Source organism: Canis aureus, chromosome 2 (assembly GCF_053574225.1).
Source record: "Canis aureus isolate CA01 chromosome 2, VMU_Caureus_v.1.0, whole genome shotgun sequence".
In the NCBI taxonomy this organism is placed as follows: Eukaryota; Metazoa; Chordata; class Mammalia; order Carnivora; family Canidae; genus Canis; species Canis aureus.
The window spans coordinates 57,892,850-57,917,459 of record NC_135612.1 but is presented as its reverse complement, the minus strand read 5'-3'; the positions used below and the strand labels follow the sequence as shown (position 1 = coordinate 57,917,459).

The following is a 24,610-nucleotide window of genomic DNA, read 5'->3' as shown; positions in this document are numbered from 1 at the left end:
TGGGCAGCGTTAAATATTAATGCTAGTCTTACAAATGTTTGCTTCTAAAGTCTAAATTATTGATAGTCTTACATTTAAAATATAAATCATGTGAATTTCCCCAGATGGTTGTGAGGCAGTTAGCAGTTGTGCTTTGACAGTATGCTGTGCACGGACGGATGGGTCTTTCAGAAGCATGCTTCCTACACAGTGCAGTGCCTGGCTCTCCTGCTTCTGGCCCAGTGACCACAGGCTTGGTTCCTCTGTGTGCTTCCACCAGTCTGGCCTGTGTCACCAGCTCCTCTCCCACCAGGCTCCAGCTAGATGGGACCTTGCCTCATCCCCAGACCCCCCTGCCCACCAAGAGCTTCCGTGTCCCCCCTCGTGACAATATTGTTTTGAAGAAAAGAATCTATTTCTCTATGTGGTTTATTCCCATCCCAGAGATGTGGGGCTGTGTTTTGTAATCCATTTTGCCCAAATTCACCCCACTGGCCCCATTCACATACCACCCTGTGATCCCCTCCCAGCTTGATCGTAAGCATCCTATGTGGTGCAGGAGAAGCCTGCCAGCATATGATCCGAGAGGGTAGAGAGTAACGTAGCCTACAAGTCAGGTAAGGGAGCTTCCCTCGGTCCCTGCTATAACCATGTGTCCTGTCTCACAAAACCCTTCTGAGACTCCAGCACTAGTCTCCCTAGTGAATAAATGGCTGTGATCTGGCCAGTGGGACACACACACAGCCTGACTTTTGTTGGATGTGAGCAGCTCTTCCCTGCCTAGGAACCTGAACCTCTGCCACTAGGCAAGTACCCTGTCTTCTTACAAGATGATGGACTCCGTGAGCATCTTCATGTGTCCCAGGTACTGTTGGGGGTCATGGTGGGCAGTATATTCACAGGCTCCTTGGGGGTCCCTATCCTGGTTATTCAGTCAAAATATATGTGAGTTCTGCTGGGAAGGGATTTTACAGAAGTAATTAAAGTCCCAAATTAGTTGACTTTAAAAAATGGAGATCATCCAAGTAGGTCTGACCCAACTGGGTAAGCCGTTATAAAAGGCAAAGAATTTTTTCTGGTTGGTGACAGAAGGAAAGTCAGAGATTCTGAGCACAAGAAGGGTTCCATGTACCATCGCTGGCTTTGGGGACAGAGGGGGCTGTGAGCAGAGGTTTAGGGGTGGCCTCCCAGGAAGGACCCCATCCGGGAGACCCACAAGGAATGGGGTACCTCAGGCCACTAAGGGTGAGGAACCGAATCTGCCAGGAACTCAAATGAGGCTAGAGACAGGTTGCACCTGCCCCCCAGAAACCCCAGATGAGAGCCCAGCCCAGCCTCATAGGGCCCTGAGCAGTGAGCCAGTCAAGCCCACTCGGGATGTGGACCCAAACAACTGTGAACTGATGAGTGGGTGTTGTTTTTAGTATCTGGGTTTGTAGGAATCTGATACATGGCAGTGGAGACAAGCATGGGTACCATTCTGTTCAGGGCAGTGGTGTTCCCTGGGCCATAGTGGGTCCCCAGAAGAATAGATGGGGCACCTGCTTGAGCTGCTTACAGCCTGTCCCCACCACTAAAGGGTTAGACGTGGGTTTGGAAGAGCCCAGCACTGTTGCCAGGACGACGACGGGTATATTCTTGATGGGGAAGTGCAAAGCAGAAAAGCTTTTTTCCCCAGAGGAAAAATTTTAATTTGGATTTGGATTTTGTTTGATTTTGTGGTCTCACCTTCACATTCATCTCCAAGTATACGTAGTGTGCGTGACAGGTTGCACTCTTCAGTGTGACTCCCATGGCGCTCCTGGCCATGGTCAGTGGCCATGCTCCTGGCATGGTCAGCCTGGCATGGTTCAGGCTGGAGCAGCCAGGGGGACAGCCACCCCTCCACTGGGGGCTCCGGGGGCTCCTCAGAATGGGGCTTTCTGAGTCTGCCTGGGTGTTAACTCCCCGCTTCCCGAAACACTGCAGGCCTGTGCTCTTTGGGAACCTGTCTGCCGAACCAGGGACTGCAATGCCGGCACGCCGCTTCTGCGGGGCCTTTAGAGAACTGGCCACGCCCCTACAGACAGGGGCGCACCTGGCTGGGAGCAGGGGAGCCTGAGTGACAGGCGGGAGGCGCTAGGTGGCCTGGAGCCCAGCCGAGTTTTTCCACCTTCTCGGGGCGGGATCTGTGTCTCACGCCGATTCTCTCTGCTGTCATCTTGTTAAAGAGGGACCATATGTATATAATCTGTCATCCAGACCCGAGCACTCTGGGAATGGTAACCGTGCTGGGCTAGCAGGCAAAGCCAGGACTGCCCCAGGCCGGCCCTGCGAGTGCTCAGTTGCCACACCTGCCCTTTGGGGTGCTGCCACCCTGATAACTCCACCCATGTGCACACGCAGACCCCCTCCCTCCCGTGGGTCACCTGAGACTGGCTCGCCTCATCTAAAGGTGTCTACAAAAGCCAAAGAAAAAACTGAAAAAGCAATAAATACCCACACAAGAATTACCAAAGGAGAAAACCGCTTGGGATTTTCATAGCCCAGGTGTGTGAGGCTGAAGCAGGTGTGTGAGACTGACCCCCCGCCCCTCCCCGCCCTGCTGCTGGGGTCTGCTGGGGGCTCTCCCCCTCTCTGCCGAAGGGGAACAGTTGCCCGAGCAACCGCTGCCGTCAGGAGCATGGACTCTTCCTCAGATCCCCATGGTAAGGCCAGTCTTGGCTGAGTTGTTTGGGGTCTCTGGCTTCAGTTTGCTTTGAGAACTCCACACCGTATCCTGAGTCTAGCAGAGGGTGGAGGTGGGGCAAAATGAGAGGCCGCGTTGTTCACAGAGAATCTAAAACAATACTAAAGCCTACTCTAAGTTAACCTGCTTGTTATCATCACCACAGACCAGCAGTTCTTGGAAAATGATAGAATATTTGTCCCTTCTGGGGCTGGCCACTCACAGGGCCCTTCTCTCTGCTGCATCCTGGTGCATCACTGTAACCTACTTCCAGGGTTGGGATGCAAATCACATACACTTTTTTTTTTTTTTTTGATTGTTGTACTAAAGACTTTTAAAACATTTAAATTCAATTAACTGACACATAGTGTATTATTGGTTTCAGAGGTAGAGTTCAGTGACTCATCAGTCTTAGATCACAGTGCTCATTCCATCCCATGCCCTCCTTCATGCCCATCCCCCATTTACCCCATCCCCCACTCCCATCACATGAAATTATACACAGAAAATGTCTCCTGATATATGACTCTTAATAAAATCCAAAATAAAAGTTAGTCCTTTATCCTTCCTCTTTTGTCAAAGGCCAGAGATGGTTGCATTCATCTGTGCTGTCTGGTTGTAAGTGACAGAAACTAACATTGAATTAGTTTAGGTTTTAAAGAGCGGATCTATTGGCACCAGAGATTTGAATACCCTGGTGGTATTCTTTCACCAATTAATGCCTTCATTGCTTTCTTAGAGTCAGTTTCATTGTCCTAGATCTAGTTCTTCATGAAACTAGTCATTGCTGCTGAAAGAGCTACGCTCACATTCCTAAGGGAAAAGGAAGAGGAGAGGTGGGAATGGTCATATCTTGCCTGTGGAGGACTCTGATTGGCCTGACTGGAGCATGTCCTAGCTTGGGGCCCAATCACTATGGACAGAGGGGGGATGAGGTAGTAGGACTGATCCAGCCTGTGATAGGTATCCAGCTATCAACCAATCACTGTGCGCAGGAGGTGGGTGAGGTGCTGTGATTGGTCCAACCTGTGTCAAGAGCACCACCATCAACCATTCATTATGGCCAGGGAGGTGGGATGGTGTAAGAAGATGGCAAATCCTTTCCTGATATTCAGAATAAAGGAACAGCACAAGAGCATTGTAATGGGGGCAGTCTGGGAGCATAGAGTAACAGGTGTCCCTGGGCAACTCTGCTGCCCACCCAGAGCCCCAGAGTAGTGGGAGGCTCAGTGGATGCTGCTTTTGCTCTACTTTGTTCTGGAGTGGGCCCCACGTGCACTGCCTGGATCCCTGTGCTGGGGGTGTGTTCGTTTCTGTGTGCACAGCTGCTTACGTGGCCCGGGTCAGCCTTTGAGAACAAGAACACGTTGTCACTGGAACAGCAACCAAAGTCCCTTCCAGCCTCTGGGCCCCCATTCAGGGGGCCACACGTCTTTGGAACAACATCAAATAGTGTCCATCATGAGACCTTTGCTTTGCTTTGGTTGCTAATAATTTTTTCTTGTTTTCCTCCTTTCCCGTCTTGCTTTTTCTTCTTCTTAAACCAAGATAAGATGTCTCCAGTTTTCTTAAGGATTCTTTTGATGAAATACTTCTAATTTATATTTGTACTTCTGCTGTAGCCTGGGGAGCTGTTTTATGAAGCACAAAGCCTTCTTTTGTGATCTTATCCAAGACAAACTTCTGATTCTTCTTTTTTTTTAAGTACTGCTGATCTAAATAATACTTAAAAATCAGCTTCCTGAAAACAATGACAGAAGGCCCAGCGGAATCTGTGAGCATTCTTCTAAAGTAGGAGTCAGCAAATGTTTTTTGTCAAGGGCCAGGTAGTTGAGATGTTTGGCTTTTGTGAGTCATATAGATCCTTTCGTGACCACTCAGCCCTACCATTGTAGCACGAAAGCCGGAGATAATAAATCAGTGAAAGTCTGTGGCTGGGTCCCAATAAATATTTAAGTAACAGGGAGTGAGCCAGGTGGGGGGGGGGGGGGGTCAGATGTCACAGTCTCCCAACTCCTGTTCTAAAGCATTTCATGCTTTCGACTTAGAAAAATGATTGTTGAGAACCTTGAGATGTGTCATAATTCTTGTGGGGTCATGGAGTGGAAACACAGACTTCGGCCCAGGGTTCCCTGTGAGTTCATGCAGGGCTTGGAGGGACCAGGTGTTGCTGTTGACAGCCTATCCTCATGTGATGCAGTAATTCCATGTTTAGGATTCTATCCTAAGATGGTTGGCATATCATTTTTTCCAGCCAGTTACTTACCACAGCATTGTTTGCCATGTAGAAAACTGGGACTACCTTCATATTCAACAGTAAATCGTTTATGCAAAATGCTATTACAGAGACTTTCAAGTAATGTTTATAGTTAAATTTTTGTGATGTTGTGACGTAAGATGAAAAAATACATACTGTAGCACCTCAATTAATTAAAAGAAAGAGCAAGCATGCATAGAAAAAGATTTTCCGGAAACATGCCCAAATGTTAATAGTGTTTTTTCCCAGACAGGAAGATTATCTGGGATTTTTTCTGTGTGTGTGTGTGTGTATTTTATTTTTCCAAAAGACCACTTTAGTTTTAGACTAAAAGCACTCTGAGGGGAAAATAAGTAGTTCTTCACCCTTTTAGCCCAAGATAGTGTTCTGTGCAGTATTCTAGAACCTTCTAAAATGCCCTCTTCCTTGATAAGTCTGGAGACCAGGGCTGGGCTGACTTTAGGGCAGCCTTCCTGACCTGTGACATTCCAGTCCAGGACACTGTCATCTGGGGGCTCACAGAGTTGCTGCCTAGACTTCTATTGCTGCTTGTATCTCATTCTTAAAGGGGGTTGATTGAGCTTCTACACATAAGTCATCAGAGCTCCATATAACCTTCTGAGCAGACATGTTGGTCACATCTCCCAGTTGAGGGAACATGGAGTGACTTGCTCATCCCCCCACAACCTGGTCAGGCAGGGGCTGTGCCTCTGATTCTTGCTGCCTCTTCATTCTGGAATAGGATACTTCAGGATTGGGCTATGCCCTTCTCTGGATTTGTGCATCAAATCCAGAAAAATATCTTCCCACAGCTGCTGGTTATATGGGAAGATTCCTGGGGCCTCTTGGCCAGAGCTGGCCATGGTGTCCAAGGGCCCTGCTTGCTCTGAGGTTGGATCTACACCTGGAGGGAAACTGATAGGTGTTGAGGGTTTGGACGCTGGCCTCTTGCTGAAGCAGAGGACCAGAGTGGGAGGACTGCACACATGTTTGAATGTAAAACTTCGGATGGAACCATTGTAGATGCCTCAAGTTCCAGAACATCATGGTGGGAGAGGTGGCTGCCATGGGGAGGAGGGCAGGTGCTGAGTGGGGGTGTTGAGGGGTCTTCTACGTGGGTGCTGGGACCAAGTCAATGATGGCAGGTCTGGAGGTGAAGAGAGAGAGAGGAGTGACAAGCCAGAGTCACAGAGCAGGAGATGGGAGGTAGGGAGACAGAGACATAGCAGGTGCGCCAGGTGGACTCGTGAGTTTTGAAGGAGCTGTGGGTTAATGACAGAGTGTGGATGGGCTCTGGGGACTGAGGAAGAGGCACAGCCGCCTCTGACCACTTGGCATGTGGGCTGTGGGAGGGTCCACCCCTTCTCTTGAAGAGGTGCTGCAGGGCAAGCAGTTGGTCAGGTTGGCTGGCCAGCTTGGGGTTCAGGGAACTTCCCAAGCCGAGGGTGTAGGAGTGAGTTTGGTGCAGGATGGGCATTGCAGAGCGTGCCCATCCCTGAGGAGGGAGGGCAGGAGGGGAGCAGGGGGCATGGGGCATGGTTGGAGGGAGGGCAGGAGGGGAGCAGGGGGCATGGGGCATGGTTGAGGAGTGCACAGGTGAGAGCTGGCTGCATGGCTGGGAGTTCAGCCCCCGCCAAGGGGAGCAGGCTGGGGTGTGGGGCACCCGGGACAGCGCTGCAGCAAGTCCTCTGGGTGAGGTTGAGCTCTGGAAGGAGGCTGCCTTGTGCTTCGAGGGACCCACTGGGACCCAAGCTGGGCATTCAGACCCATGGGTTGAAGCTGACCTGAGGTTTCTGTGGCCAGGAGAGAAGACGGGGGGGGGGGGGGGGGTGAGGGGCGAGGGGCGAGGTGGTATGCATAGCAGCCCCATCTCCATGTTCCCTGCCTATGGGGGAGCCCCGTTTGCAAGTAAGCCTGACACCCAGTTGCCAGTGGGACACACAGTGACCCCTAATCCCCTTCCCTGGGACTCACTGCCCAGTGGTGGGGGTAGCCGCTTGCCTCCATACATCTCCACTGCTTTGAGGGGGCTTTCTGTGCCCGAGAAAGCCAGAGAGGCTCACAGACAAGTAAACGTGGGAGCGGCTGTCTCTGGGGTCCTGACAGCAGATCATGGAAATGTGTTTTCTCATTTCCTCGTATTCCACGGCTCATGTGTTACGCAGCTGTGATTTATTTTCAGAGCACACTTTGGAATTTGACAGACTCTCCTGCTGGCCTGCTTCACAGCTGAAACCATTTGCCATTTGGTAGATGATAAAGCAAGTGACAATTTGCAATGAAACAGCCACAAGAAGAAGCCGTCTGTGTGTGAGACAGACAGGTGTCCACCCTGGAGGTATAGCCAGCATAGACCCGCCAGCCACCCGGGGCCTCCCTCTTAGTGGTGGGGGCCTGGGTAGATGGATCATGCCTGAGGATGTCGGGACAGCAGTGGGCACCTCCGTGACCGCTGGCCTCCTGAGTGCAGCCTCCCTGCCGCTGCTGTGGGTGCCAGGGGAGGACAGCCTATGAGGCTCCAGCTCCAACACATGGAGACAGAGCCCCCCTGGTGCCGGAGTGGGTAGGACGGGAGGTGACCGCCCTGCCCAGAGCACACTCACCTCCCTCCTCCCTGCTGGAGTACCTAGACCACACCTTCAGGGAGGCCTTCTTCAAGGCCCTTTAGATTTCAAGTGATAGAAACCCATTCAACTATTCATCGCATGTTTACTTTTCTGCTGCTTTATTTCTGTTTATAGCATTTATCCCCACCTGACCAAGTCCCCCCTCCCTCCCCACCTTCCCATTCTGTTCTTTGGTTCTTGTTGTCTGTCCACCTGCTGGAGTATCATGGCCTCTGCCCGTTTCACTCCATGGTTTCAGTGGTGGCCAACATATTGGAGGATTTAATAAATACAAGGCTAACTTGTGACAATAAGGATGAAATAGGCAGGCAAAGGGAAGGAGGCCCAGAGCCTCAGGAAACAGAGTGATACACAGGGACGGGGATGGGACAGCGACTTGCTCTGAGCTCGTGGGATTGGAGCAGGGCTGGGGGATGAGGAGCAAGCAGGGGTGGGGGACAGGTGCAGCCCAAGAGGTGAGCAGAGGCCAGATCTGGGGGGCTCTTCACAGTGGGCTGCAGGAGTTGGAGTTTATTGTGAATTAGTAGTGGGGAGCATGAAAGGTTTTCAAGGAGTGTGACACGATCGTTTGTTTGGAGTCTGCCAAGAACCTCACCCTCACTGCGTTCCTCACGTGTACAAACTGCAGGGCATCATGGTAATCCCAAATGGGAGATCTGACCCCTCCGTTTTGCAGAAAAAGAAAAAACAAAGCAAAACACGGACGAGCAAAGCTGAGTGTCCAGATCACATGAGTGACAGGGCCGTGGCCACACTGTGTTTTCAGTGGAGACTTTGTGGGATGCAGAGGGTGGGCGGCGGGGGCGAGGCCCAGGCAGGACAGCTGCCTGCGCAGGGGTGCAGGGAGCAGCACCAGGCTCAGGTACTGGCGATGCCGCTGCAGGAAGGGCACAGGCCAGAGGCATGCGGGAAGCAGAAGCGATAGAAGGTTTGTGACTCATCAGAGGCGGAGCGGGTTTTTCATATTCTTTATTTAAGAAGTGTTTATAGAGCACTTTCTACGAGCCACACGGTGTTCGCTGTTCTATCACATTAGCCCGTTTACTCCTCCCGACAACCATCTGAGGGAGGTGCTAGCATTCCCCTCATTTTATGGATGAAGAAGCAGAGGCACAGACACGTCAGGTCAGTTGCCCAGGGTCACACAGTAAGTGAAGCAGCAGGGTTGGAAGTGAGGTCGGTCCTTGCTCCTGGCTCTAGATTTCTGGCTCGAGCCGTGGAGGAGCGCAGAGCTGGTGACCCGGACAGGGACGGGGGAGGAAGGGTGGCTCTAGGTGCTATGGACAGGACAGCGGGTTTGGTTCTGGACCCACAAACGTGAGGTATCTGAGATGCCCAAACAGGTAGATAACACAGGAGCTTCTGAGAGAGATCCTGCTGGAGGTGCTGTCTTGGTGTTGTCAGCAGCTCCGAAGGTGGTGGAACTGAGAACCCCTGAGGGTCTGGGGGAGTGTGGGACAGAAGGGCACCGGCCCCTGAGTGCCACCACCAGGGGAGGACCGGGAGGAGGAGCTGCCACAGGGCTGAGAACCAGCAAAGGGGAGGCAGGAGAGAGTGGTATCCAGGGTGAGAAGGGTCTGAGAAGGAGGGACAGGTGAGGGCAGGGACCAAGTCGAGAGGGACTGGTTAGTATCTGTTGAGTTTGGCCACAAATGGGGCCCTGGTGGCCTTGACTGGAGCACCCTGTGGGGCGGGGAGCTGAGGCTTCAGGACAGGTGTGGAGATGAGCAGGGACAGAGCCCAGGGAGCAAGAGGATGGGGTCTCAGCATCGTAAAGGGTTTTTCTCTGCTCCCCAACCAACCAGTGACCATGATCTGATGGCGTTTGAACACTGGGCAGAGTAGCCGTGGGAAGGGGCCGGGTGGGAAGCGTCTGGTGCACCCACGGTAGGGAGGGGATGCAGCATTCTTGTGCAGTGGGAACAAGGTGCGTGATGGATGGGCATCAGTCTGTAAACGTTTTGTCATAGGAACAGGAATAGAAGTAAACAATTCATACTAGCACATCACTTAATGCCATTGTTGCTGCAAAGTCCTTCCACGGATGGGTGCAAACAGTCCAGTTTAGCCAGCGTGTGCACTGCACCAGGCACCGTTGGCTGTTTCCACTTGGTGCCTTGCTGTAAGGAACGGAGCTCAAGGTCAAGGTCAAGGGCATGCGAGTATAGTGTGGCAGGTGTTACAGATGTATCTCCTCCACTAGCCATGAGGATACCTTGTTCATGTTTGCATCTGCAGAGCTTCACAAGAGGCCAGCTCTGCAAAAACACTAGATAAATATTGAGTGAGGCCATGGATGAGTGGGATAGAAAGGGGGAGAGAGCTCCACGTGAGATGGCCCGAGAAGGCTTCCCGGGGTTGTGATGTCAGGATGGTAGTGCACATGGAGCAGAGTGTGGACTTGTGGCGGAAGGCGCATGTCTGCAAATGTGTCGCCCTTGGAGACACGGACGTGGTGGGCTGTGTGCAGAGCTGCGTCACCCTGCCTGGAGGCCACTGCTTGCCCAGCTCACTGAGCACCCAGCACCGGTCTCATTGGAACGGAGGTTCACCCTGTGTGCCAAAGACACACGAGTGTCAAAGAGGCGCAGGAGAGAAAGAATGCAAAACATGCTGCTGACGTTTTACATGTTGGAATGGTGACGTTTCAGATACATTATTGAAAGCAATTCACCTTTTTTGTTATAACTTTTTGAAAAACGTGTCTCCTAGACCATGTAAGGTTACATAGGTGGCTCTCATGACCCTTTTCTTGGGCAGGGTAACGGGATGTGTGGCAGAACCAGGGTGGAGGGGTGGGCAGGGCCATGTTCTAGAGTACTCTCTGAGGACCCTCCGGAAGTGCTGCCTTTCCAGCCCAGGTGGGCCCCCAGACATGTGCTATCTACACAGCCGGCGGCCATAAGGGAGGTACAGGGACAGAGGGAACACTGGGAGCCAGTGAGTCTCAGTGGAAGGATGGCAGGTGAGCAGAGGAGGTGGAGACACAGGTGGGGATACAGGGATGACAGAGGGGAGGGACTCCCATGTGGCATCTGGAATTCTGACCTTCATTTCCACATTGATGGCACATTTGCTGATGTCGGGGAGGAGTGGTAGTACTTGTACTGGTGGTCTTGGACAGGGATGGAGAGGATGGAGGGTCCAGTGCTAGAGGGGATGGAGGGGGTCATTGCTGGAGGGGATGGAGGGACAGGTGCTGGAAGGGATAGAGGGCCTAGTGCTGGAGGGGATGGAGGCACAGGTGCTGGAGGGGGTGGAGGGGCCAGTGCTGAAAGGGGTGGAGGGACAGGTGCTGGGGGGGGATATTGGGGGCTAGTGCTGGAGGGGATAGAGGGGTTAGTGCTGGAGAGGGTGGAGGGGCTGGTGCTCGAGGGGGTGGAGGGGCCTGTGCTGGAGCCATAGGCACAGGATGATTAATGTCCAGAGGTGGTCATCACCAGGGTGGGCAAAGTTGGTTAGGGGCGCATGGTGGCAGGACAGCCGATGGCCCAGCTGGGGTCTCTGGAGGATGAAAGGAGGAAGGAGGAGTGGAGACCAGGGGAGTGGGGGTTGGGATTTGTAGCAAGGAAGTTGCTGGTGACTTTGGAGAATGCTGTCTCCGTGAAATGATGGGGAGAAAGAATCCAAGTTAGAATGACTCCAGGTGGTGGCATCCGACAGAGCAGGGACAGCAGGTAGAGATGGGCCTCTGAAGAAGACGAGGCATTTAGGATTGTGTGGGTTTTGTGACTGTACATGTTTCTGGACAGAGAATGCTGGGGATCTGGGAAACAATCTGAGCAGCCCTGTTTGTCCTCATTTGCAGAGCGTTTGAAGAAGGCTCTCCCCTCGCACTCCCATGCCCCCACCGAAGGCAGAGGCTTACACATGTGTCCCTCTCTCTCCTAGGCCGGATCCTGGACCTGAAGACGGGGACGGTGAAGAAGGAGGGTCAGCAGTCTTCCATGAGGATGTGCATGGGCTCGAGGAGGTCCTTCATCTGCAGGATGAGGTTTGTGGCTGACGGGGGGCTGTGGCTCGGGGTGGTCCACTCCTTCTGTTCCGCCAGCAGGTGCCTTCCTGGGAGCCTTCCCAGACCCTGCCAATGCCACCCATCAGATCCTGGCCACAGCTTGGGAGCTGGTGCTCTCTGTGGTCTGCCTGGGAGGGCCCTCATCCTGCTCGCTCCCCTCCTACCCTGTCTGATGTCCTGCCGGTCTCTGCTCACTCCTGGGGAGGCTCCCCTACCCTCTAGGTCCCAACTTTCTACCAATTCTTCAATCCTGTCCAGGCTCCGTATTTCTCAGTATGTTTCACATAAGATCTGTGGATTTCAATACCTTCTCTTGTGTCTCCTGCACCAAATCGTACATCAGAATTGGTGTTTAATTCCAGTATTGTTGATTGTTGTTCCGGGTGTGTAATGGCTCTGTGAGCAGGTGCTGGCTGCCCAAGGATAGGGGCTTTGGGTTTTTCTTCCTGGGCCTCCCGTGACCTGCAGTGGAGTGTGGTTAGCACGTGGCTGCTGAGGACATGCCAAATGACTGTGCTCAGGGGTAGAGAAGGTTCTATCCCTGAAGAAGAAGGAACAAGGATTTTGAGACTTCAGTCGAGACCTCCCTGTTTCCCGAGGTCCTGTAGGGAGGGGGGCGGTGGGAGGTGCCTGACAGGCCCGTCTGCCTGGTGTGTGCAGTTTCAGAGGCTGTAAAATGAGGCGATGGTTCTCATTCATTCAGTTACTCAACACATTTATACTGAGGGCCTGCTGGTGCCTGTGGTTTTCAAAGTGCCAGGCTCAGCACTGAATAAAGCAAATCCCTGAGTGTGTAGAGCATCACTTGAGAACAGGAGACACACCATAGACAAAAGTACCAAGTAGATACAGGGAACGCCAGATGGTAGCTGTTGAGGAAAATAAAACTTAGGGGCTCACCTGGTTGGCTCAGTGGTTGAGCATCTGCCTTCAGCTCAGGGCGTGATCCCGGGGTCCTGGGATCGAGTCTCACATCGGGCTCCTGGCAGGGAGCCTGCTTCTCCCTCTGCCTATGTCTCTGCCTTTCTCTGTGTGTCACTCATGAATAAATAAATTTTTTTTAAATCTTTAAAAAAATTTAAGAAAAAGGAAGTAGTAGGAGTTGTTGATTTATGTGTTAGTTTATAGGTTGGTTAGGGGAGGATTCATTGATAAAGTGACGTTTTGAGTGGGGACATCTGGGAATATCTGCGGAAAGAAAACACCAAGTAGACAGAACAGCAAGCGCAAAGGCCCTGAGGTAGGGATGTCTTGTCATGCTCAAGGAACAATAAGGCTCTCTCCCAGGAGCAGAGTGAATGGGTGGGGGAGGAGGGAATGGTCCTCAGGAAGGTCAGGATGTCAGGTTACTTACTAGCCTTTGACTTTTACTCTGAATGAGATGGGAGGCTGTTGGAGTTTTATCATAAGAGTGACATGTCCTGAATTACATTTAAAAATTTCACTCTGGGGATCCCTGGGTGGCGCAGCGGTTTGGCGCCTGCCTTTGCCCCAGGGCGCGATCCTGGAGACCCGGGATCGAATCCCACATCGGGCTCTCGGTGCATGGAGCCTGCTTCTCCCTCTGCCTATGTCTCTGCCTCTATCTCTCTGTGACTATCATAAATAAATAAAAATGTTTAAAAAAAAAAATAAATAAATAAATAAATAAAAATAAAAATAAAAATTTCACTCTGCATGCGTGTGGAGAATAAACCTCCCGAGAAAGAACAGGGTGGAAGTGAGGAGGCCATCCGTAGTAATAAGCCAGGCGAGAAATAGGCTAATAGTGACTGCGGTTAAAAAAAAAAAAAAAAAAAGTGCTTAGATTTCATTAGAAAGGTAGGGCTAGCCTCCTGTAGATGCCTCTGGGGGGAGGCCAGGCGTCTGAGCCCCAGGCCAGGCCTGCGGCAGGGAGGCGAGGAGGGGCTGCAGGCATGTGGCAGAGAACGAGGGGGTGCAGGACATTTCTGGGAGGAAGACGTGATCACCGCAGAGGCTCCTGATGAGTCCCAGATGAGAGGGCTGGGCCGTGCCGGCCGCAGAGGCAGGACCAGCCAGAGCTAGAGCCCCCGGCAGGGGAGCCAGGTGGGCCTCCCCTTCTCCCCCAGCACCTCAGCCTCTCCCCGCTGCCCCGCACAGCGTCTGCCAAGCCCTCCTTGAGCACCTCTCCTGAAAAGTCCTTGGGACCCACGCCGAGCTTGATGGTGTCCCTGAGCTCCTCCCCCTTCCTGCCGAGCTGCTTGAGGGTCTCGGGCTGGCTCAGGGGAGCCTCCCACAAGGCCACTCTCCCCATTTGCTGCTGCCCCTGTGACTTACAAGGGCTGCCCGTGTTGAGAGGAGACCTACTCTGTACCCTCACACTGGGCCCTGGGGCCAGTGGGCAGTTTGAGTCAGGGGTGGGTGTCCTCTCCTCAGAGCCAGAGCTGGCCCTTCTTCCAGGAGACAGGGACAGGACTCCCTCTTCCACCTGCCTCAGGTCACAAGATGGCCTTCAGGTGACAAAATACATGAGGCTACATCCAACTTTGCACTAGCGTATGCGGACAGATTGGCACGCGGGGCAGCAGGATTCCCTTGTGCTGGTGTCCACCTAGAGACAAAACCCCATTGGTTAACGTGGTGTGGCCCATGGGTGCCTGGTGCCCGGGTCAGGAGCACACACCCGCCCGGCATGGTTCCCCGGACATTGCCAGCCACGGCAACTCTGAGTTACAGCCCCAGGCAGGCCCTGTGAACACCCTCCCTGGGAGCATCCTGGTGCCCACTTCCACAGCAGTCTCCACGCTGTGAGCACTGCCCTGTCACACAGCTCAGGCCGCCCCCTCCCTGCCCTGGCACGCCCTGGGGGGCATGCTCCCACTGGGTTTTTGCACAACCAAGTCCACACTACCTGGATTCACCTGTGAGGTGGCAGTGCTGCCATCTACTGAGCACAGGACTTTGTCCTCCCAATAAAGTGGGTTAGTGTGAGGAAGACACCGAGGGCCACTCCAGCTCGCCCAGGCAGTGGGGTCCTGTGTCAACCCTCCCGGGGGACAGGCATGCGCTGGCAGCTGCACCAGGTCTCAGAGGACAGGTGGACTCTTTTCTTGGCCACGTTGAGTATGAAGACATGCAGAGTAGCACCTGTCATGGAGTTGGGAACTGGTTGCCCACGTACGACTGGGTGGACCCAGCAGCAATCGACTCCTGGCCACTGTGCACCTGTTCAGAGCCTGAGACGCCACAGAGAAGAGAGGCTGGAAAGGTCCCCCCAGAGCAGGCAATGGGATGCCTCGCATCCCCTGGTTCCCTGGGAAGGACCCTCGGAAAGGCTGTCCCTCTCTGTCCCCACTCTGCCCTTGGCTATCAGGGCCCATAGGGGTCATGTTATCCCCTCCGGGAGGGAGGGTTCCCAAGCCTGAGGCCGGAGCCAAGAGGATGTTCCTTTTTACCAGCGGGCACCATGTGTTTGGAGTTGCTGTCTCTGCTGAGGCCCGAAGAGACACTACTGCTGTCATCACGCACCTCGCTGCTTTCCCGAAAGCCACCCCGTGACACAGACATGTATCTGTAGCATGGTGCATGCCCACAATCCCCTAGAGTCTTCCTGTGTCTCTAGCCTCCAGGCTGGGCCCCGTGCTCTGCCAAGTGGGTCACACTGGCCTGGTCTTCAGTGACAACCCAGCTCAAGGAGTGCAAGGCCGAGCCTGCCCTTTGGAAGGGACCTGGCTGTTGGGTCACCTGGGTTGGTGTGTGAGGGTCAGATAAGACCCACCTATCTGGCTGTAGCAAACATGCTAGAGTCTCTACTCACTCTAATTATTTATCAAATCGTAGGTGTGGAAATGCTCCTTTGGATCACCTCCCTCTCAACCGAATCACCACCATGAGGAAAAGGTTCAGGTCAGTAGGCTTTTCTGACATGTGTTTGGGGCCATACTGGTAGAAAGCCCAAATGCGCTGAGCTCTATGGGGTGGCAGGCTCTGAAGAGGGGCTGAGCACAGGGAGGGGTGTGCAGTGTGCACATCTGGGTCACATCAGGGCTGCGTTGGGACTAGGGCTGCGTGGACTGGGAGGGAAGGGAGATGAATGCTGCTTAGCAGGACGGAAAGCAGGGTGGTGGAAGGCAGTGTTCAAAACCACAAGGTAAGTGTGACCCCAGTAGCTCAGATCCCAGGGGAGCCATCGGCGGCCTTACCTCCCTGTCAGGTGCTAGAAGCCATCTCACACATGCTCTTTGTTTAGGAATGGTCTTGGTCCCGTGAAAGAAGGGGAGGCCCAGTATGCTGTGGTGCACTGCACGGGGTACATCAAGGCCTGGCCCCCAGCAGGTAAGCAGAAGCCACATACTCATCCCAAGGGAGTCAAATGCTCTTCATCACTTACCCTGCTTTCCTGCTAGGGATCTATTCCCATGGAAAGAGGCAGAAAGATACTGTTATTTTTCTTCGTGGTTAGAATGTAACCATCTTCATAATTGGAAAAAATCCTACTTCTTGAAGTGGAAGTTTTTGAAAAGAGCAATCCTGCAGGGATGGTGGGAGCCTCAGCCGTTTCTGTGGTCTGTTCCCTGGAGCCCAATGTGAAGCCCAGGTGGTAGTTCACATGGTACTTCTGACCCTGATGAGGGATCCAGATGGATGGTCCTCACCATGATAGATATAGAGCTGCCATATGATGGAGGACTCCCACTCCTGGGTGCACTCAGTGGGGCCCAGAGCAAAGAAACGTGCATGTAAATGTTCATAACCGAGTTTGTGGCCATAAAGTGGAAGCAACTTGAATGTGTGCATCAGCTGATGAACAGATAGATAAAAAGTAGAGTATCCATACAATAAAATGTTATATAGCCAATCAAGGAAGCAAAGGATTGATCCATGTTGCCATATTGGGGAGCCTGGAAAACATCATGCTAAGTGGAAGAAGCCACGCAGGCAGCATGTGGCCTGATTTCATTTCTGTGCAATATCCAGACAAGGCAAATCCTTCTAGACAGAAAGTAGACTTGTGGTGTCCGGGTGCTGGGGAATGACGGTCATGGGTACGGTGTTTCTTTTCAAGGTGACACAGGTATTCTGAAATCAGATAGGGGCGATGGTTGCACCACTCTACCATCAAAAAACCACAGAATTGTACACTTGATGGTGGCATGTGAGTTCCTTGTAGACAACACGTCGTTGGTCTAGTGCTTTTACCCACTCTGACAATTTGCCTTTTAATTGGTATATTTAGACCATTAACATTTAATGTGATTATTGACACAGTTTGAATAATGCCTAGCATGTTTTTCTATTCATTGTATTTGTTCCTTCTTTTCTTCTCCTCCTCTCTGCCTTCTCTAGTTTTCATTGAACATTTTATGGGATTTCATATTCTCTCTTGACTTAGCATATCAATTATATTTCTTTAGATATATCTTTACTGGAAAACCTGGGTGACTCAATCAGTTGAGTGTCTGACTTTGATTTTGACTTAGATCATGATCTCAGTGTTGTGGGATCGAGCCCTTTTTGGATTCTGCACTCAATGAGGAGTCTGCTTGAGATTCTCTCTCCCTCTGCCTTTCCCCCTGCTCTCTCCCAAAATAAATAAATAAAATCTTTTTAAAAATCTATCCTTATTATTTGCCTTAAGTTCGAAATACACATTTACAACTAATGTAAATCTACTTTCAAGTAATATTGTACCACTTCATGGGTAATGCAAGGACTCTGTCACTCGGCTTTTCTTCCTCCTCCTTCTACCTCCCGGAGTTCTGATCCCCTACAGTTCATTTATCTAATCAACCTGCACATTGTTGTTATTATTATTACTTGGAACAAACAGAAACACATTAGCTTAATTAAGAGTAATAAAAATTAAAAAGTTCATCATACCTTAATTTATTCTTTCTCTGACACTCTTTCCTTCATGCAGATCCGTGGGTTTTTTTTTTTAATCTGTTTATTCATGAGAGACAGAGAGACAGAGAGAGAGAGAGAGAGATAAAGAGAGGCAGAGACACAGGCAGAGGGAGAAGCAGGCTCCAGCAGGGAGCCCGACGTGGGACTCGATCCTGGGTCTCCAGGATCAGACTCTGGGCTGAAGGCAGCGCCAAACCGCTGAACCACCCAGGCTGCCCCAGATACGTGTTTCTAACCCACATCGTTTCCTTCTTCCTGAAGAACCTCTTTTAACATTTCTTACAGGACAGCTCTGCTGGTGATGAATTCTTTCTATTTTTATTTTTCACAGAAGGTCATTATTTCTCCTTCGGTCTTGAAGGATAATTTTACTGAATATAGGATTTTAGGTTAGTGCTTATTTTCCTCCAACACTTTAAATATTCTCTCATCTTGGGACTCCTGGCTGTCTCAATCTGTTAAGGGTCTGACTCTTGATCTTGACTCAGGTCTGGATCTCATGGTCATGAGATTGAGCCCCACATTGGGCTCCATGCTGGGTGTAGAGCCTACTGAATGAATGACTGAGTGAGTGAATGAATTTATAAATAAATAAACAAATATTCTCTCTTCTTGTTTTCATGGTTTCTGATGAGAAGTCCACATAACTCTCTTATCCTTGTGTTTTTACAGATGGTGTGGGGCTTTTTTTTGTTGTTGTTTTTTTTGTTTTTTTGTTTTCTGGCTTCTGGCTTCTTTCAAGATTTTTTCCTTTCTCTTTGGGTTTCTGCAGAAAACCTCAGTACTTCATTTTGTTTTGCTTTTTGGTTATTTATACTGCTTGGTCATGTCTGAGCTTCCTGTGTCTGTGGTTTGATGTCATTCATTTTGAAAAATTCTTGGACATTGTTTTTCACATATCCCGTTGGTTCTCTTTTCTTTTTTCTCCTTTTGGTGTTGGTATTACACATGTGCTATATCATTTGAAATTGTACTATGAGTTGGGGGTATTGTGTTCTGGATTTTTGCAATCTTTTTTTCTCTTTGTATTTTGGTTTTGGGGGTTTCAATCGACATGTCTTCAGGCTCACTGCTTCTTTCCTTGGCACTATCCAGTCTACTGATGAATGTATCAAAGGCAGTCCTCATTTCTACAGTGTTTGTTATTTCTAGCATTTCCTTCTGCTTTCCTCCTGTTGTTTCTGTCCCTCTACTTGCATTACCCATCTGTTTTTGCTATTGTCTGTTCTCCCATTAGAATTCTTAACGTATTCATTATAGTTATTTTAAATTCCCTGTCTAGTAATTTCAAGGTCTGTGTCATATCTAAGTCTGGATATGAGGCTTACTTTGTCTCCCCAGGCTGTGTGTTTTCTTGCCTTTTAGCATTCCTTGTAAATCTGTGTTGAAATCCAGATGTGACATGTCAGGTAATAGTAGCCGAGGTAAATAAGTCATATTGTGAAGTTTAATTTAATGTTTATGGGAGCTGGCTGGGTTTACGTTGGCTGTATATATGCGTATATTCAGCTTGACATATATACATATGTGTATGTATATTTTTTAATTTATGTATTTTTTCATTTATATATATTTTTTTCTACTTAAACCATAATGCACAAAATTGTGGTGTTGCTTGTCTGAAGGCCCCCAGCTACACTCAAGACAGGAACTCATAAAGCACCACTGCTTCACAGTGGTCAGAGAGTGAACTTCAGCAATGTAGATGTAGAAACAGCCCTGCTCTGGAATTGGTCAGCCCCAGTGAATGTGGATGAGTCCTCAGAAGCTGAAGTCTCCACCAGGTGCAATCCAGTAATACCATGGGGTTACCTTGTCTCTGACGTGGATGCTCATGTCTGTTGTCCAGGGAACCTGTGAGATTCTGAGGTCCTTGTGAGAACAGGTTCGTATTGGAAGGTTGTTCGATGAAAGGCAAATGAGAAAAGGTGTGGACAGCCTGGAGAGACTTCCTGCAGCAGCTCAGCTCACGGAGCACTTATGATGGTGTGATGTGTGCCCATTGCTGAGCTAGATTCTCCAGTGCCAGACATAGGCCTGTCTCTCAGGGAGTATAGAGACGTGTGGCTGGGGGCCTAGCACGTACACAGATGACCACAAGAGAATGTGGTAAGGCAGCCGGCCCTGGGGACCAAGGGTGGGCGCCCGGGTTAGGAGAGCTTCCTGAAGGACACTCATCTCAGGGTGGGTCAGTACCACCAAATCCAGCTCTTGGGACCCCCATTCCAAGGGCCCATCTCATTCTTAATGTGTTCCTTTTCTGAATTCATTAATCATTCTTCTTATACCAGGCAAATTCCTCACCCTATTTATGGCCTCAAGTACTCTCCTTCTGACCGCTTTATTTGGGCTCCAGGCCTACAATATCATGAGAAATGCATGATCATCATGAGTCTAACTCAGAGGATCCTTGAGGACGAGCAGAAGAGAGGAGTCTGAGGCCCAAGATGCAGGGCGGTGATCACACCCACCTGCCCAGGTGACCCCAGCAGGCTTTCCTGGAGTCACATGAGGTCTGGCCTCATGAGCGTTTGTGTGGACAGGGTATTGGGGCAGTAGCACTGCGGCATGAAGTCTTCAGTGACTGCCCTTGTAACTGTGCCATGTGAGAAAGGATTGAAGGAGCTGGGGGTGTTTATATTGGAGAAAGCAAGACATGATTTCTGTCTTGAAGTATTTGAGGGGGTGTTATATGAAGGAGGAATTAATCTTACTTAGGATAGGTCCAGAAGGCACAATTTGGACCAAAAGAGGAAAGTTACCAAAAGGCAGATTTTAGCTCAGTAGGGAGAAATGAGCAAAGGATATGAACAGGGGATTAAAAACATGTATAAATATAAATACATATACACACTTAGCAGATGGGAGAAGTTTAGTTCCCTGTTAGAACTGCAAATTAAAATAATTTGATACTGTCTCCTCTTACCTATCAAGTGGCAGAAAGTAACCAAGACAAAATACACAGTGTTGGTAAGGTTCAGAAAAGTGGACACTTTGATGCACTGCTAGTGGGAATATTACAAGGCAGTACAGACCTTCTATGGATTAGTTTGGCAATATTACCAAATGCTTTAAAATGTGCGTTCCCCAACATGCAGGAGTTGCACTTCTAGGAATTTATTTTAGGGAATTGATCAAAGATGTGTATGTGTTACACATTTAAACATTATTTATAGGGATGCCTGAGTGGCTCAGTGGTTGAGTGTCTGCCTTTGGCTCAGGTCTTGATCCCAGGGTCCTGGGATTGAGTCCTGCATCAAGCTCCCTGAAGGGAGCCTGCTTCTCCCTCCGCCTGTGTCTCTGCCTCTCTCTGTGTGTCTCTCTTGAATAAATAAATAAAATATTTTAAAAAATAAACATTCCTAATAATTGTGAGATCACTAAATTAGTCTAAATTTCAGTGACAGAATTGGTTAAAAATAGCATGGAGTATCTATTTGATGCGATAGTGGATGACCACAAACTCGGCGTGCTTTCAAAGGACACTTAAGCATGAAGCAAAGTGAGATTCAATAAATGTCTCATAAAATACAGATGGACAGTAAGTAGAAGAAAAAGTGCTCAACCCTCTAGCAGTAAGAGTAATGCAAATGATAACAGAAATGAGATGCCATTTTCACCCCCTGGAGATGCAAAAATTGTAAAAGAGTGATAAATTATAAAAGACCGATTCTGATGGAGATTGGAAGAGCATGGGCTGATGGGAACAGGAATTGCTACAATCTTTTGGAAAAAACTATATAGCTCCCTGTGCTAACAATTAGTATGTGCACACCTGTTGACTATTCAACATCACTACTTTGAATTTATCCTATAGAAATAAAAGCATCAGCATATTAAAAAAAAGAATGAAGCAAAGTGCTAAGAGGTGAAAGAGAATAGCAGGCTATACAACGTAAACATCATGACCCCAAGTTTATTTTTCTTATAAGTGAGGAATGTATCTGTACATTTTTAAACTGTACATACAGTGTTAGCCATTGTTATTCCTGAGGAGCAGAGTATTGCTACTTTTCTCTTCTCTCTTCACTCCTGCCTTTGCCCAGTTTTTACGTGAGTTTTGTAATCAGAGAAAATGATGTTTTAAAGAAATCAGTCTGAGGGTGCCTGGATGGCTCAAATCAGTTAAGCATCTGACCCAGGATACTTAGCTTATGCCGCCTTGTTCTGTGGCTGATAATATGCTGTTCCTTGGTCGATAACTACATTCTTAGCACATATGATGCTGTGTGTGCGTCCCATGGAGATCTCTCAAGACCACGTGATGGCTGCATTCATTTGCCCACCCCACTGCTTAGCTCAGATCTGGTGCATAGTATGTTTCCTGAAGACTGGACAGATGGACAGATGGATTGATGGATGAAAGGAAGAAAGGAGAGAAGGAAAGGAGGGAAGAGACAGAATAGTTGACCTAGAGGGTAGATGTGGGAAATAATTTCTTGCCAGAATTTCCAAAGGCGTTGATACAATCTACTTTCCCAGAAATCTTTTAAGATGGAAGAGAGAGTCATCTGGCCTCAATGAGGTGGCCAGAGTGAGATCATTGGCACGCTCACCCTAGGATAAGGTCATGGAACTAGAGCACTGGAGCAGTGACTCTCCCTCCGCTTGCATGGAGCCTTGTGAATGTTCTCGAGGAGTGCTGTCCCTGCACGCCCCAAGCTCCTTAATTATAAACGATGACATGGTTGGAAAGGAGGAAGTCCTAAGCACCAATGTTGCTAAGAATATCCACTGGCGACCTTGGAAATCTCTACAGGTGAGCAGAGGGGGTGCCAGAAAGGGGTCTTAGATGACCCGTGTGCGGCATATGCTGGCCGGCCGTGCCCCAAGAGCTCTGCCTGGGACCCGCTGACCACGCTGGGAACATGAGCACTGCGGCGCCATCCCATGTTCCGAGCCCGTCTGTAACGCGGTGGCCTTCCCGGTTTGCCTTGCTGCACCGTGCACTATGTGGGTTTCGTTTGAAGTGTTGGGGTGTGGCAGGAAGAAAGAGCGAGGTTCCAGGGACAGCCCCCTCATCAGATCCTGCGCTGCTTCAGTCTGATGGGGCAGATACACTGTGGTCAGCAGAATCCAGGGGTGAGGAAGAAGTTGCACGTAATGGGGTGCACTTTATATCTCATGAGATATATTCAGAGTCAAAAGGAAATTCTGAAACTGAGAAGATGTCATTTCTTGCCCACCCCTGGTTGTTGTTGCCTTGCTACCTTGCATGTCAGACAGACATCCAGCTTTGAACCAGCAGCCACTTCGCGCAGGCCTCTCCTTCAGGAACTGTCCTCTGGCTACCTTCATCACCTAATGATCTGTGGGGGAGATGTCTGGAGAACTGGCAGTGTGTCTGTGTAGGAGAGCCAAGGTTCCACCCAGGGGATGGGGAGCCTGACCGGATCTGACCACTCCGTCTGGGCCCATGTGCTCAGGAGGGGGCCCTGGTGCTGGCACCCCTGTGTGCTTTCTCAGCCGTGAGGTTGGTGCTTTTCTTCACTTTGCTGCTGGACCATCAGAAAGCCTGGGCCACAGCATGCCAGAGGCTGGAGGTGACTTGGGGTTTTGGGCCAGGATGTGTAGGGGCCACGCCAGTGCTGTTATTTCACCAAACTGCTCAGCCCTCCAACAAGCTCACCCACAAAAGCCCCATACTTCTTGCACTTTGCTTGTTGAACACAGTGTCTTTGTTTGCCTTCATTTGAAAATCTCCCAAAGCCACTTTGTCTGAACTGAGGCTGCCGACTCACAAGGTGGTGGCAGGATCCCTGCTTCCTTTTACCCTGGGCCACCCTGACCTGTCCATGGTACATGAGCACATCAGAGATTGGGCTCCTGTTCAGGCCCTGGATCTGATGCTGGGTCAGACAGCAAAGCTGGGACCTGAGCTCCGAGATGCAGAGCAACAGTTGGCAAAGCCTCCTGGATGCTCCTTCGTGGCGAGGGCAAAGCCCCTGTTTTGGTGCCCCAGTGGAGGTTTTCCAGCTCCTGCTGTGGGCTGGGCACCTTGCTAAGTCTGGAGACCTTATGGCAGCTAGTCTGCCACAGGTCCTACCCTGGGAACTCACTTTCCAGTGGGGGAGACAGGTAGGCACGCAGGTCACGGCAAAGTACAGAGAGGGAAGCAGGCTGAGGGGAGAGCCCTTCTGCTGCGAGTGTGGAGCTTGGCTCCTCTGTCGTCCTTGCTGGGGCCAGCCCCACTGAAAGCCCCACAGGCAAGGAGAGAGTAACACCTGCGCAGAAGTGTAGACATGAAGAAAATGTAGGAATTTCCTAATTGAAAAAATACTCGGCAAGCACAGGGCTGCATGGATGAGGGCACAGGGTTTGAGTAATGACCATGGCTCCATTGGCGAGTGCCTGCCATGCACTAGGCTCCAGGAACAGCCCTCTGTGTGCTGCATTACATTATTTCATTTTTGCAAGAAACCCAAAGAAGTATTGGCCTGTTACCACCCTGTCCTACAGAGGAGCTGCCAGAGGATGCACACAGTGTCATTAAGTAGCTCAGCTCCTGGCCTGGCTGCGAGACTAGGCCTTCCTGATGCTCTCACCACAGTGCTCTGCTCTCTGCTGGTGGGAGGGGTGCTGTGCTGGCAGCTGTGTGCACTTTGCTGTGGCCACAGAGGATGATAGCTGAGTGGGCAGGAGGCCAATCCTGGGATCGGGGCCTCATGGGCCAGGCTGGGAGTTTGGATGCTGCTCTCCATCCCATGGAGCATCAGTGAAGGCCACTGAAGGTTTTTAGAGATCAATCTGCATGTTGGAGGAAAGTGGGAGGAACAGGGATGGGCCCAAAGGCTGGTGGACCGGAGGAGACTCACCCAGGAAGAAATTGTGATGTCGAATCGGGGCAGTGCTTGCAGAAGGAGAGGGGATATGGGATGCCAGAAAGGCAAGGTGCAGGCTGCATGCATGGCTGATGGGACTTGGACCCAAGACAATTCCAGGGTCCCCACACTTATGGATCCCACAAGACTGCCTCCCCTCACCTGTGCTAAGAGTGGAGATGACCTGGGGCTTTAGATCCATAACAGAGAGTTCAGGTATGTGGTCACTGTCTGACATCATCTATCTTGCAAGAAGGTGGTCACCCATCCCTGGTTGGCCCCATGGGCTGCATTGCTCACCTCATTTACTCTACACAGTGTCCCCTCCGTGATGTT

The 24,610-nt window shown here is 50.5% G+C and overlaps 1 protein-coding gene across 6 annotated transcripts in view; it reads left to right on the top strand.

Annotated features, from left to right (window-relative positions):
• ARNT2 (aryl hydrocarbon receptor nuclear translocator 2) overlaps positions 1-24,610 on the top strand; it is a 155,780-nt gene that overhangs the window by 79,095 nt on the left and 52,075 nt on the right. For all 6 annotated transcript variants that reach the window (XM_077874286.1, XM_077874295.1, XM_077874275.1 and 3 more), the window contains 3 exons: positions 11,462-11,564; positions 15,387-15,452; positions 15,796-15,881. In XM_077874286.1, the coding sequence (XP_077730412.1) occupies positions 11,462-11,564; positions 15,387-15,452; positions 15,796-15,881 (255 nt within the window). The remainder of the gene's footprint in view (positions 1-11,461; positions 11,565-15,386; positions 15,453-15,795; positions 15,882-24,610) is intronic.